The sequence below is a fragment of the Solenopsis invicta genome, chromosome 7 (assembly GCF_016802725.1).
Source record: "Solenopsis invicta isolate M01_SB chromosome 7, UNIL_Sinv_3.0, whole genome shotgun sequence".
Lineage (NCBI taxonomy): Eukaryota > Metazoa > Arthropoda > Insecta > Hymenoptera > Formicidae > Solenopsis > Solenopsis invicta.
In genome coordinates this window covers 6,838,699-6,852,656 of record NC_052670.1, presented here as the reverse complement: position 1 = coordinate 6,852,656, position 13,958 = coordinate 6,838,699, and the positions used below count along the sequence as shown (strand labels likewise).

The 13,958-nt window shown below is 31.4% G+C and overlaps 3 protein-coding genes across 5 annotated transcripts; 1 reads left to right on the top strand and 2 right to left on the bottom strand.

Annotated features, from left to right (window-relative positions):
* Positions 1–5: 5 nt before the first annotated feature.
* On the bottom strand, positions 6–1,679 carry LOC105205399. Its single transcript, XM_011174762.3, has 4 exons — positions 1,560–1,679; positions 1,223–1,469; positions 336–550; positions 6–246 (listed from the first exon to the last, which is right to left on the bottom strand). Exons 1-4 carry the CDS (start codon positions 1,677–1,679, stop codon positions 37–39), a joined length of 792 nt encoding a protein of 263 aa, XP_011173064.2. The 3' UTR covers positions 6–36.
* An 869-nt stretch (positions 1,680–2,548) lies between these two features.
* Positions 2,549–4,932, top strand: LOC105205397 (small nuclear ribonucleoprotein-associated protein B). Its single transcript, XM_026136880.2, has 3 exons — positions 2,549–2,740; positions 3,514–4,048; positions 4,411–4,932. The coding sequence occupies exons 1-3, from the start codon at positions 2,738–2,740 to the stop codon at positions 4,521–4,523; spliced, it is 651 nt and encodes a 216-aa protein (XP_025992665.1). The 5' UTR covers positions 2,549–2,737; the 3' UTR covers positions 4,524–4,932.
* Positions 4,933–4,944: 12 nt separating this feature from the next.
* LOC105205396 (BRCA2-interacting transcriptional repressor EMSY) lies at positions 4,945–13,217 on the bottom strand. 3 transcript variants are annotated; one of them, XM_039452136.1, is made up of 15 exons: positions 13,092–13,217; positions 12,708–13,023; positions 12,169–12,460; positions 11,363–11,537; positions 10,978–11,165; positions 10,779–10,888; positions 10,412–10,670; positions 9,852–10,088; positions 9,678–9,773; positions 9,356–9,513; positions 9,110–9,226; positions 8,825–9,004; positions 8,506–8,735; positions 7,214–7,323; positions 4,945–7,130 (listed from the first exon to the last, which is right to left on the bottom strand). In XM_039452136.1, the coding sequence occupies exons 3-15, from the start codon at positions 12,191–12,193 to the stop codon at positions 6,937–6,939; spliced, it is 2,079 nt and encodes a 692-aa protein (XP_039308070.1). In that variant the 5' UTR covers positions 12,194–12,460; positions 12,708–13,023; positions 13,092–13,217; the 3' UTR covers positions 4,945–6,936. The 3 variants fall into 3 exon arrangements, with proteins under 3 accessions (XP_039308070.1, XP_011173056.1, XP_039308069.1); XM_011174754.3 differs by lacking the exon at positions 12,169–12,460 and having other exon boundaries at positions 13,092–13,216; XM_039452135.1 differs by lacking the exons at positions 12,169–12,460; positions 13,092–13,217 and having other exon boundaries at positions 12,708–13,063.
* Between the last annotated feature and the right edge of the window lie 741 nt (positions 13,218–13,958).

Here is a 13,958-nt window from a genome sequence, read left to right as displayed (position 1 = left end):
ACCATCATAATTTTATTCGCATTTTACAAAACTAATTTAATTACGCGTCACGAATTTAGTTGCAATACCAATTGCCATTTGTATGATTGGCAAAACGATGAAGTCAAGTATAAATATCAGGCAAACATACACACTGAGCAATTGTACAACAAAGATCGTGAGTTTCACCATTACTTGCTGAAAATTCTTGGTCCTGCGTATATCGATTATCTTGTCCAACGCGAATCTCAATATGAAGGAAAACATCTGGAATTCATGTCAGGTACTTAATTCTTTATTTTTCTCATTCGGTTTACTGGCAAAAGATTTAGAGAAACGCATTTTTAAATAATCACTTTGATAACAGGGACAACATTAATGATCACATAGATCAATGCCATTAGAGATTGTGCTGTAGCTTGAGCCATTACTACAATCAAAGCAGCAAAGGTATATTCGGTACGCGGTGTGCCGCAAGATTCTTGATAGGTAGCTAAATATTCTCGACAATTGGAAAGTATGTTTTGTTTTATTCTCCCTTCCTGAGGCTCGTCCTCTTTGAAAACATTCTCTACAATATTACAACGTGATTCGAATATCCATATATTCTTTAGATTGGCACGTAAAAAAGAACGTATAATTTTTTATGTATGTTATATTAATAATAATTTTTTTATTTTATAAAATTAATATAAAAATTTAATTAAAACTCTGGTGAAAATTTTTCTTGTAATTTTTATACAAATTGGAACATTTTTCAGAAACACTCAGAAAGTCTGCATCTTCTCTTAGAATTTTTCATACGTGTCACTTCTGAAATATTATAAAATTTCTCATTCCATAATTTCTAAAAAATACTTTTACTTTTTTTACATTTTATAAAATTTTATCAGAAATTATGGAAGAAAAAATTTTAAAAATTTTAGAATATTTCATAATTAATATAATATGAAAAATTCTGAAAAAATATGTAGACTTTCTGAGTATTTTTCATAAGTACTCCATTACGTATGAAAAATTTTAGAAATTTTAGAAAATTATATAGAAATTCTGAAAAAAACTATATACATAAGAAATTCTAAAAGAAATTTTTTTACTATCGAGTAAAAAAGTAAATAATTACTTGACTAGTATATTATTTATAAAACAATCAAGATTATCATGATTTTATTAAATAATCTATTACAGATATATAGAGAAATAGTACTGTACCGGTTATTGTGTTTAGATTGTGAACATTTACCTAATGTGTGAGTGGATTTTTTATAATCCATATGGTTACTAATAGAGACGCTGTATGGATTTTTATATTTCCATGAGACATATTCAAGCTGTTGGATCACATTGCTTTCAGATGTAGATGTATTGTATTTTCCGGCACCTGAATTTTCAGTCTCGCTTGATGTATTCGGAATTTCTTCCGTACTGATCGCATCCATTGATTGAAGAGACAGATCCTTTCTGTCAGAGCACTTGAGTTTATCCGAGATCTAATAATGAAAATGATTTATTTGTATCATATCATATTATTATCTTGCGTAATAAATTTTTGAGTCTGTCTCAAATCTTTTTTTTTTTACTTTTTTGTGCAAACCAAAATTGTCTGTTCTTTGAGATTGTTCATATTTAACAATGGGACTAATGGCATTTAATTTGCAGGGAGCGGCTATAACTTGAACGGTTTTTTCTTCGACACACATACTCGCGAAATTTACATTAAATTATCTATAACGTTTTAAAATTATATACGAAGATTGCTGTGACAGCGAAACCGCGAGTGGACTTATTGAACTTATCAAACATTCATCTCACTATGGATTATGAATGTAGCACATTTATACAATGTGAAGTGGAAATCGTGGAAATTATTCTTTTAGCTGCATCGATCACATTTTTGTAATTTACAACATGTAGAGAATTACTAAAATTTTATCTAATGGAAGGCAGAATATTTTTACTTTAAACTATAAATTTCCGAATTTTAATTGTTTCATATAACATCTCAGCAAACGAAAATGAGTTTAAATAAATTGAAAATTACAATTCATTTTAATGCATTTTAATTTATTTTAGTCTATTCGCACTTCGGAGTCCTGAATTTTTATTTTTGGTCGCAAATTGATTGAAATACGAAATGCGCAATTCATCATTTTAAATTCAGATGTATTCATATTATATTATTTTGGATTTAAACAAATTCGAAAAATCTAAAGTGCGAATTCGAAAAGAAACTGGAAAATAATTAAAGGTATAAAAATATTTTATAATTTATCGAGTAATACTGAAAAAGGTACTAAAAAAATTTTCTTTTCTTAAAACAAAATGGCATATAAATGATATAAATGCAATATATTATTGATTAAATTTATTCTAATTTTAAAAATAAGAAAAAAGGTAAAAAATAAGTTAAAGTAAAATTAAAGTTATAGGTAAAAATGAAATAAAATAAAAAATAATCGTATAAATTAAATCACATAAAATCTTACAAAAATATGAGTTTTTTCTTTTTTATGTTTTTATTGCTTTATGTAATATGACGTGTTATTTATTTTTCAATCTTATATTTAAATATATTTGATTTTATTCTCAAACCGGAAGTGTGAGGTATCGACAGAAGTAACCAGATGGCGAATTTGTTTGGCGGTTTAATGGCTCCTTCTCCATTCATGTTAGAAGAGGTTATGCGGTGAAACTAGGTGAAACGTTCGTGTAGCTCGCGACAAATTTTTGTATCCTACGATAAAAACAATCAGCCAAGATGGTAAGCGGCGAAAATAATTATTATTGATTAATTATAATTAAGAATTTATCAAAATCTTGACTTATGATTCGCTTCTATCTTTTTTATACTTGAGACTTGAGGTGGTATTTCTAACCAAAAAAGAATGGATTAATTCTTAGAACAAAGCGATTTTTTGTAATAAAACTTACAATATTTTATATAAAAATATAAAAATAATGAACAAATGGTATATCTAAAATGTGCACGGTTAACAGGTTATTTGTACTTTGGAAGACAAGGACGTCTGTTTAATTCGATAAAGTTAGATACACATTAATGAAGTAAAATTGAAACAATTTTTTCTTGCTTAAAAAACAAAAAGATAAGCGATAAAACGTTATTTTTTTAAAGAGTGGAGTTTATTTTATCAATATTCATTCAGTCATTCATTCAGCTTAAAATCTTTAAGTAACGTAACATGCTTATGGTTATGTAAAATTATACATGAGAATCTATAGATAAATATGGTTGTTATTAAAAAAGCATTCAACATATATAGCATTTACATGGATCACATCATACATTTATAATATGATAGTACACGTACTGAGTAAAAAAGGTTTTAGTGAACATAAGTCAAAAACTCAAGCATTTCTGGAATCTATTATATAAATATTAAATGTTTTTTTTTAACATCCTGTATAAATAGTTTATTCTTTTTAAACACATTTTATAGATATAAGATTGTTAATATGAAGATTTATATATATTTTTTTAATAATTTTAAATTTAAATTATTTACTTTTTTTTAGACGATTGGCAAGAACAACAAGATGCTTCAGCATATCAACTATCGAGTTAGGATTATCCTACAGGATTCTAGAACATTCATAGGCACATTCAAGGCCTTTGACAAACACATGAATCTGATACTTGGTGATTGTGAAGAGTTTCGCAAGATCAAGCCAAAGAATACCAAGCAACCTGAGAGGGAGGAAAAGCGTGTGTTGGGTTTTGTGCTTTTACGGGGTGAGAATATTGTTTCCTTGACGGTAGAGGGTCCACCGCCTCCCGAAGAAGGTTTGCCAAGAGTACCAATTCCGGGAGCAGCACCAGGACCAGGTATGGCTCGTGCTGCTGGGAGAGGTATGCCTGCAAATGTTGCGGGAGTGCCGGCTGGATTGCAGGGACCCGTTAGGGGTGTTGGAGGCCCATCCCAACAGATCATGACACCTGGTAGTAGAGGACAAGTTTCGGCACCGCCTCAAATACATCCTGGTGGTCCGCCGCGCATGCCAGTCGGTGGACCGCCACCAGGCATGATGGGACCGCCGGCTGGAATGATGGGTAAAATATTTTTTCTGATCCAGCTTCATTGTTTTTTTTTTCCCCTATGTTCTTTTCTTATATCATATGGATTACTTGATATACAAATGTTTTCCTTCTCTGAGTAGATTTACGTTTTAATATTTATCATATTTTTTATTTGATGCTTCTTTTCTATCAACATAATTATGTTTAACATTATTTCATGATTTTGCCCTTCTAGCAAATACAGCTGTTATACAATATATGTTTGGTGTAAATCAAGCATTTTTTTAAGTTTTTTTATTATAATAAGATTTATGCAAATGGTTTCATATGTTAGTATTTCACATGTATTTATAAAATCTATTGAAGTATGAAATACATATTTCACTATTTTACAGGTATGCCACCAGGAATGCCGCCTATAGGACGCGGAGGTCCACCAATGGGACCACCTGGTATGCGAGGCCCGCCTCCAGGTTTGATGCGCGGTGGTCCACCTCGCCCGTATTAATAATTAGATGATTAAGAGATATTTCATAATAATTAGAGATAAAAAATTCTCTTGTAATATTAATATACTGTACTTTTTAATCTTCATAAAACTCTTGTGTGAATGTATAACAGTTTTATAAAATCAGAATTTATACCAAATAATAAAGTTTTTTTCAAGTAATGTTCATTATCTTTACTTGGAAAAAATCAATATATCAATATATTAATAATATTCTAAAACTATAATTTGTGCAAATGTTTCAATTAAAAATAAATTTGTGATTTAAGACAATGAATTTACTTACTACATACTTCTGAAGTAAATCTGTTCTAATAGTAATGTAACATATATCCTAGCTTTCTTAAATAGTATTATTACACGCGCGACAAATGTATATTAATATTATTAAACGTTTAAAGGTAGTAACGAATCAGTTCACTCACATTTAAATATCTTTATTTCTTTGCAATTAGCTATAAATATCGTTCATATCTGTACAGTTTGCACTAGTATTATCATATATACAGAACAGAGTATCTCTGATTTATTGCATCAGTTTTCATCTATAAATTTTATTTCTAAATGAGAGTATTGCCATTGAGTGGATGCTGTACGTGCACATTTTTTTCTTTTTTCCGAAATTGTTTAATATACAATATTATCTTGGCAATAAAGTCTTATATTGAGATTACTAAAATAAGGCTCGTTTTGAGTTAGCTGTAAAAATTAATTTTGAAAAACTAATTAAACTGTCTTCGCTTTAACATCTCTTTAAAATCGCTTATGCAAAAATAAACAAATTATGCTCGAAAGAAGCCCATCATTCTAAATAAGAATACGCTGCAGCGTCTTTTCCGATTGTTTATATTTCTATGTACATATTTAGCGCGAAACGCTATCGCGTCTCTTGATATGAGAAATCTGAGTCACTTTAGTACATGCCAAATATATATTCAATAGAAAAAACGCAACTGTCTTAATACATTGAGGATTATGTAATCGTGCAAATTAGCTGCTTTTAAATTTGTACAGTAGAAATTTAGGCGAAAATGTCCTGCAACTTACACGGAAATACTGTGTAAAATACAGTAAAATCTGAATAGAATAACACGATATTGCAATTTGAAGGGCAGTGTCATTTTGCTTACAAAAAATATAGCCTTTTTCTGTTACACTCTCTTAGATGAGACAGATCGTTTGCTCTGCATGAGCAAGTTTTATTAAAAAATAGCAAAGAATGATACTTATCTCTTTCGCTATTAATAATTAATGCTATTACTGAACTTCTATTAACATTCGTACTTTACTAATGGCGATAGGGCGGAAGAAAGTATATGTATAGCCACCCAATGTCTTTGCTCAGAGTAGTCTGAGTATGTCGATACATTTACAAAATATTTACAACGCCGCTGCAACAGTATGAGCAAGTGACAGATTTATACAAAACCAAACTTCTAGTACTTAACGTCATAATATCACATTTACAAAAATGTTTAGTCTTACATATTTACAAACAGAAGTACGAAGTGATTTTCGAATGCGCATGCAGTTTGACACGTTCAGTTATGTCTCCTTTTGTCATGCAACATCTAAAATATATTAATATATATGGAAACATCAAAATATATTAATACATTTTAATGTTAAAATATATTTAAATATATTAAAATATTTTAATATTACATATGAATGTTTTAATAATTTTATATTGTGATGTCATTTTTCGATAATTTTTAAAATTGAATAACGTATTTACTAAATATGCGGTGGGAATACGAATCTTCGTCAGCTACATTTAATACTAAATATAACTGCTGTATACTTCATAGCAAATACATTCGAAGTATAAGAATCAGAATAATAATCAGTAATAATTAGTTGCATTTTTAAATAAATGCAAATAGTTTCACAGCTCACTTTTTTCTCAATAATAGTGGCATTGAAAGCTAATTAAGGAATTTATGGGATTACAAAAAAATCAAGTGACTGGATAAACGCGCAGAGTTGTTTCTTTACAAAAGTATAAATTAATGGCAGATTATATAATTTGGCACTTATATACAGTAATATCAATTAATATCAATATTAATTAATATTGATATCAATTAATGTTTGAATTACTTAGAATCTTATTTATACAAATGATTAAATACAAATTATCTTATTCATTCTGCATACCTAATAATGAAAAGATTGGCATCGGTCATTTTCAATCCTTTCGAGATCGTCGAAATCCCTTCCAAGGAGCGAACGTAATCATATGTATAAATTTCGTTAAAATAGACATACATATATAAATAGAGAAACATACGCGTATATATACATGTATACTTATACATGATAAATATATCAGTACGTTTTTAAAACGGAAGTATCAGCCTTGCCATCGTGTAATGATTATAACACACGCGTAACGCGAGATCTTTAGTTGTTACGAGTCATCATGCTCATTCATCTGGTTTGTAGTCATTATCGACCTTGATGACTTTTCTAAATTGCAATTCTTATTGTTGTCCACTGGATACTGGAAGCTCTGTGAATTCTTATTTGTCGATTCTAGCGTCACATCAAATACATCCATGTTCTCATTAGATTTTTCTTTTCGAATATCGTCTTTATTATCATCTATAAAAAATAGAATTATTTTTTAAGATTTCATAATTTACCCTTTTAATTTTGATGACATATGTAATTAATGTGCAACATACCGTTTACTTCCTTCAGCCTAACGAGTATTTCCTTGTTTCCTAATGGTTTTAAGGAATCTAGTAGGTTTGTGGTCTGAGAATTCATGCTCGCGTTAACATCGTTGTTTATCCTATAAGAGAAAGATAAATAAGAGAAATATAAAAACGTTTTTAAGATTCGTTATATTAATCCTTTGAAAATCACATTGACTTGTCATTAAAAAATATTTTTTTACTCATTTTACTCAAAAATGACTTGCAGATGAAAAATCTATTAATATATTTCTTTTATTTTTTAACGGGTAGTCTCTTTCATGGTAATTTCAGTAATTAATGCTAACACATTTCCATTTGCAATTTGTAAATATAACTAAACTGCATAGATACCGAATTTACTAATACACTTTTATATTTACTATTTACTAGAGGTGTGCGGGTACACGAGATTTCGGATTCAGGTCGGGTTGGGAATTTTTTTCGGGATCGGGTTAGGACCCGAAAGTTTGTAAATTTCGGGTACCCAAAACTTACGGGTAATCGTATCAAGTCGGAATCCGAAATCGGATCGAGATCCGAAATCAAGTCGGGTCCCGAAATCGAGTCGGGTTCCAAAATCGGGTCAAGACCCAAAATCGAAACGGAATCACAAAATTTTGTAAATTTTGAGTACTCGGATCTAAAGTCGGGTCAAGTAGCGGTCTAAACTTTATACACACTGATGTGAGAAAAAAATTACTAAATTTACGTAAGGCATTTATATTGAATTACTAAATTTGAATACTACCAATGAAATATTGACTTGCAGTACATAAGTATTTACTCAATAAAAAATGATAATTAAATTAGTGGTCACTCCTTGTATTAAATAAATATATATTTACATTTGGAAAAAATTTTATTGGGGCAATATTCAAACAAATAATTATTAAAATTTAGTAATTTTTTTCTCTATCAGTGTGTAAGGTATTTAGATCTATGACCGCTTCTTGACCCGATTTTAGATGCGAGTATTCAAAATTTACAAAATTTTGGGATTTCGTCTCGATTTTGGGTTCCGACAGGATTTCGGGAGCCGATTCGATTTCGGTTTCCGACTCAATTTCGAGTCCCGACTCGATTTCGGGTACGCGTAAGTTTCGGGTATCCGAAATTTTTCGGGTACCCAAACTTTACAAACTTTCGAGTTCCGACCCGATCCCGAAAAAAAAATTCCGACCCGACCCAAAGCTCGGGTACCCGTAATTTCGGGTACCCGCGCACTCCTACTATTTACACTTTTATATTTATTATTATTACTATTATTCTGAACTGACCTGTGCTGTTTTTCTTCCGATGTAATAGAATCTGTTCTTAAAGATGATTCCTGATTGATTGTATCTTTGTCGCTGTTGCATTTTTCCTTTGGCAAATGCGCATTTACATCCTGTATCACAGTCTTGGACTCAACATTAAGAATGGCCGGCGAATCAAAAAGCTGCGAAAGAACCTTGTTCTCTGGAATATCGTGTCGTAAACGCGTGAGTACAACCGCTGCTTTTCCAGGCTGTAAAACACAATTATAGATGTATATAAAACGTCAAGAAAACAAATCAAACGAGACAATGACTAAGAAAGATATGGAAAAAAAATCACCTTTATATTCGTTTTGACAGATTCTGCATTTTGTGACGAGTTTGTAATCGGCAGCATAGTCTTTGTTTGATCTCCATTGTTCAGAGAGATATGATGGGGTTGAACATTGATTGAGTTTGCATTATGTTGGCTCGTAACGCACAGATTCTTTCCTCCCATTATTACTTTCCCTACTACTTCCTGAAATAATCAGTAAAGCGATCAAACGCAATGAAATCTGTGTATACTCGACTTTTACTTTTATTCTTTGATTCATCTTTGTATTCTTGATACTCATGAGAATACCTTGCCTGCATGTGATAGTGTTACAGCTTTTGCCTTCTGGATGACGATTACGTTAGCCTTATTTAATTTAGTATTAGTATAATGAGGCATATTTACAATTTTTTGGGGAAAAATACTCTGAAAAAATAAATATTTGATATAAATATTTGACATTGTTTCTACATTATTCTAATTTTCATACTAGCTATCTTGTTGCAATTTTAATACAAAATAGAATTTTGTAAAACTAATCGTATTTAGATTTACCGTTTTGGCAGTGGATTGATGATCAATGGTTGTAATTTGTTCGGATGGCAGTTTCTGACACATTAATGCTATGGGAACTTGTTTAACTTGAGGCGGCCCAGGACCGCTTGATACCGTAGTTCCAGGATACACAGGCATTGATTGTGTAAGCCGAGAATCTAAAATTTATTTACACTTATTCACATAATTTATATATATATATATATATATATATATATATATATATATATATATATATATATCACTATGACTATCATTTCATGCATTTCTGCAAGCACTCTTATTAACAATACATATAAATGTGTTTAACTTATTATCTTACTTGAGACTCTAGTAGCTATAATTGGCATAATAGAACTCTTTACAGATGGCGGATTCGAGTTAGTATTGTCAGACATCTGGGTTTTCTGTGTACCATCTGCAACAAGATAATCAATTATATGTCGTGAAATTTTCGTAAAATCACACTCAAACTAAGTTTGATGCAGGTGCGTACTTGTGCTATCTTGAGGTTGTGTGTCTTTGTTTGAATGCACTTTGTTTATGCTCAATACACAACTCGTTATTGCCGGTACTACTTTTGTACTAATTTTATTCTGGTCAGTGCTTACTACCGTCTTAGGATTGCTGGCGTTGCTTGTGCACATGGACGTTACAGCAACTACATGTTTGTTTAATGGAACTGTGGTACACTCATTCGGATGTTCCAACGCTGTTGTACTCTCTTTAGAATCTGAATTTATCACAAAAAATAATTAAAAATTAATTAATAAGATCTATTAGAATATACAAAACTTCAAAAAAGAAATCTCCGAATTTAATAACTATACACTCTAAAATTTAGAAAGAGAAATAATTTTAAATACCATGCATATATATTTTTCTTTCAATCACAATTAATTTTATAGACTTTATATCATTTTAGTTCTAAAATAACTAACATCCTCCTATGTTAAATAATTCACTTTCTATCATATATGATGCAAAGATGATATTATTTTTTATATTACTTTTACTTCCAAAGGATGAAATAACAAGAAAAAAAAAGAAACTAACCTGAGATTTCATTATCAGTAACTGTAATCAATGCATAATTTTGACACTTGGTTACTTGTAATGCTTGAGGTGTTTGTTTATTTTCTAAAGTCTGCGGAGTATGGTTTAGTAGATCAGATACTACTAGAACTTTATTCGGTGGCGCCATCGGCAATGGTGAAGGAGATTTGCGCTTTCGAGAAAGTTCTTTAGGAGTTTCATTAACTTTATTAAGCACATCTTTATCATCTTTCCTCTCATCTTCGATCATATTTGAATTCTATAAATTATATAAAACAATATGATCAAAACAATCAAAATATATCATAACATTTATATATTTATTTAAAAAATTACAATTACGTAAATGTGTTATATTTTTACTTACTTCTTGTGAGGTTTTACTGTTATTCAGCTCATTCTCAAAATTATTTAATTTTGTATTAATAGACGAGTTTTCTTCCATTTTTATATTAGGATGAGATTCAGTTTCAGCAGCTGTTAAAACAGTTATGCATATATTATATAAAATTATCTTAAATAACACATCTTAAATAAGCCATCATGCCAATTATCATTTAATAAACCTGTTGAGTTTCTAGATTGTCTAATAGTATCACGTCTCTCAGGTTTTTTCTCGTTTGCAATTGCAGTTGTAAGAGACAGGCTATTTGCTAATGTTGTAAATGCAGATCGTGCCTTCAATCTTGGCAAAAGAGGAATAGTTCGACGACCTTCGAGAGTCCAATCTATACCAGTATTTGGGCCATTAAGTCTAAATAACAATAAGGTTACATTGAGTCAAATAAATTTCAACTTTTTACAATATTACATTCATCATTAATGTAACAAACTTTATTTTATGAACAGTTTCATTAAATCTTGTATATAATATTCTTAAGTGTATTTCATATATAATAAATATCTCCTTTATTCTCCTGAAAGTTTTTCAAATTCACATAGAATACATACTGTTCTGCAATTGTTGTAAGTTTCTCGTCATTTACAGCTCTCCGTACTTCAGCACGATGTCTTTCATTGGAGATATGTAATACTTTAGCAAGTTCTTGTAATAACTTCTGTTTTTCATTGGTGAAAGGGCCTTGAGCTCGTAGGACAGAAACCATACTTCCATAAGCATCTAATTCTACAGCAAAAGGAACCATTTATCAAAATACATATACAAATATTACCAAATTAGAATATAAATAAACAAACGTTACTAATTTTACAAAATATATTTAGTACTAAAATGTGTGTTAAAGAAATAAATTATGTTCTAATTCTTGGAATACTCAAAACTAAATTATATTGCTAACAAATATAATTTTAAAATACTTTTTAGTACTCATCATGTAACTGTTTTCCTAGGAAGAAACTGAAAAGTAGAAATCTTGACCATTGAAGTTAATAAAGAAATAAAAAGTTTTCTTTCTAAGGAAAAAGTTACATGATCGCTATTCTTGTGATATATTAGACAGTACCTAATGTTGTATTATGTAATCATATCTATAGCTTCATAAGTATTAAAGAAAAATATTAAATATCAATTTTTTTATAATTTTCTAAAATAAAGTATATTATGAGCACATATATTATATTTCTATATTTCAATTATTCTCGATTAAAAATATCTATACATGTTGTCCATGTTCGATACTTAATGGACATAAGACACTTTTTTTATTTATACATAACCGTCTTTTCATACATATGTAAGACATGTTCTAAGCATAAGCTTAGAAACAAAAGAACTAAATATTCCAGCTATAATTTACCATTAAACGCGCCGTCTAATTCCATGCGTTATCTACATAATACAAAGGTCGTTTTCTAATATTAACATGAAATAATAGACGCAGCGTCTAGATTCTAAATATCGCCAGAAAACCGCGGAATTTGGCTTATACTCTTCCAGCGTCGTGTCTAATATTAAATGCATCCGTCCAACACGTATCCATCCGACACAAAGACCAACGTTAACCGCTGCGACTAACAAGTGAATGCAAGACGAGAACTCGACTTCCATGCTGGGCCATATCCGCTGTTACTGAAGGCGTTATTGGTTCTCTGCAATTTTTTTTACAAGCTCAATTTTCGCTTCGCGAGAAACGCGCTTGGACGAGAGGATCGCAATTTCAGCGATGTCGCCGTCGTTGCGCCAGGGGAACGTGGTGAAAAGAGCGATCTCGCGACCGCAATAGGATTTTTACAGACGACACAGAGAGTCGGAATGCAACCGAGAGGCAGCGCACTCGACGAGGGTCGCTCGCTCGTTCGTTTAAATCAGGCTATTATTCAGTCCACATAACCTTACCGAGGCATCGTAGGCACTTCCTGCACTCGTCGCGAGTCATCTCCGGCCGCATCGGCCACATGATTCCGCGGCTCTTCCGCAGACCGAGTCCGAGTCACACGCACAGGACGATGAAATCGGCGCGCGTCTCCCAGCGCATTTTCGAAACCTCCGTTGACAGTCGTGCGAGTCGTACAACGTGAAGTTGTCGGGCTAGTACTATTTCATTGCCATTGCCATTGCCATTCCCTGTCGGTCGATCGTTGGGTGAAGTTGGCAACTTGCTATCGTGGTGAATCGCACGGGTCACGTCGTGGTCGTGCGGAGAACTCGAAACCTATTGGTTATTATGAATCGATAGTTTAATCCTTTTCTAATCAGATGCAATTAAAAGATGAGAATTACAGTTTGACTTTAAAAAAGCATCTCGTTTGTTTGCGTCATATGGTCCAACATACTCCAACATACTCCAACGTGCTGCAATACGTTTGTCGCAATTATGCATTGGAGCACGTTAGAGCGTTGAAGCAGAGAGGAACCTGAGAGCGGCCACGGCGGCCTTTTTCCTATAACGCTTCGAAACTCCCGTACACTAGTGACGCACATCTATTCTGGTCAGAATAGGAACTACGTGTCACATCCATTTTGCAACCCGCCGTTAAAAACAGTGTGGATGTTAGCACGGACAACAACCCACATCCATCTCTCGAGAAATGGATGTAGGTTGTTGTCCGTGCTAACATCCATTTTGCTGCAAATAAAATCTGACGCGTATCGCGTATGTTGCATCCAGAACAGGGGTCGAGAATGTGCACAAATGATTAATTACGTCTACCTTCGCGTAATTTTTTATTTATTATAATCTGAATTATTTACATTAACATTGATATTAATACATATCAATACATTTATGCCCATATTTTGCATAATCATATTTTTACTTAAAAAAGATGTTTAATAGTAACAGAGAGAATTTGGTTCTTTAATAAAGAAACATTCATTTTACGCAGTACTTAAAAAATAATTGTAATTAACATCGCATCATATGATGAAGAAGAAATAAATGTCTTTCCACGAATAAATATACCATCTTTTTATTTTTACATAATTCTTTATTATTTAAATGTCTTCAAATTATGCTTTTAAAAAAATTAGCTTTTTTAATTTTTTTAAATCTTGACGCAACTCTCTCTCTCTCTCACTCTTTCTCTCTTTCTCTTTTAACGTGATTGTCCTTTAATTGTTTAGGCCTTCAGTTAGAGAGAGAAAGCA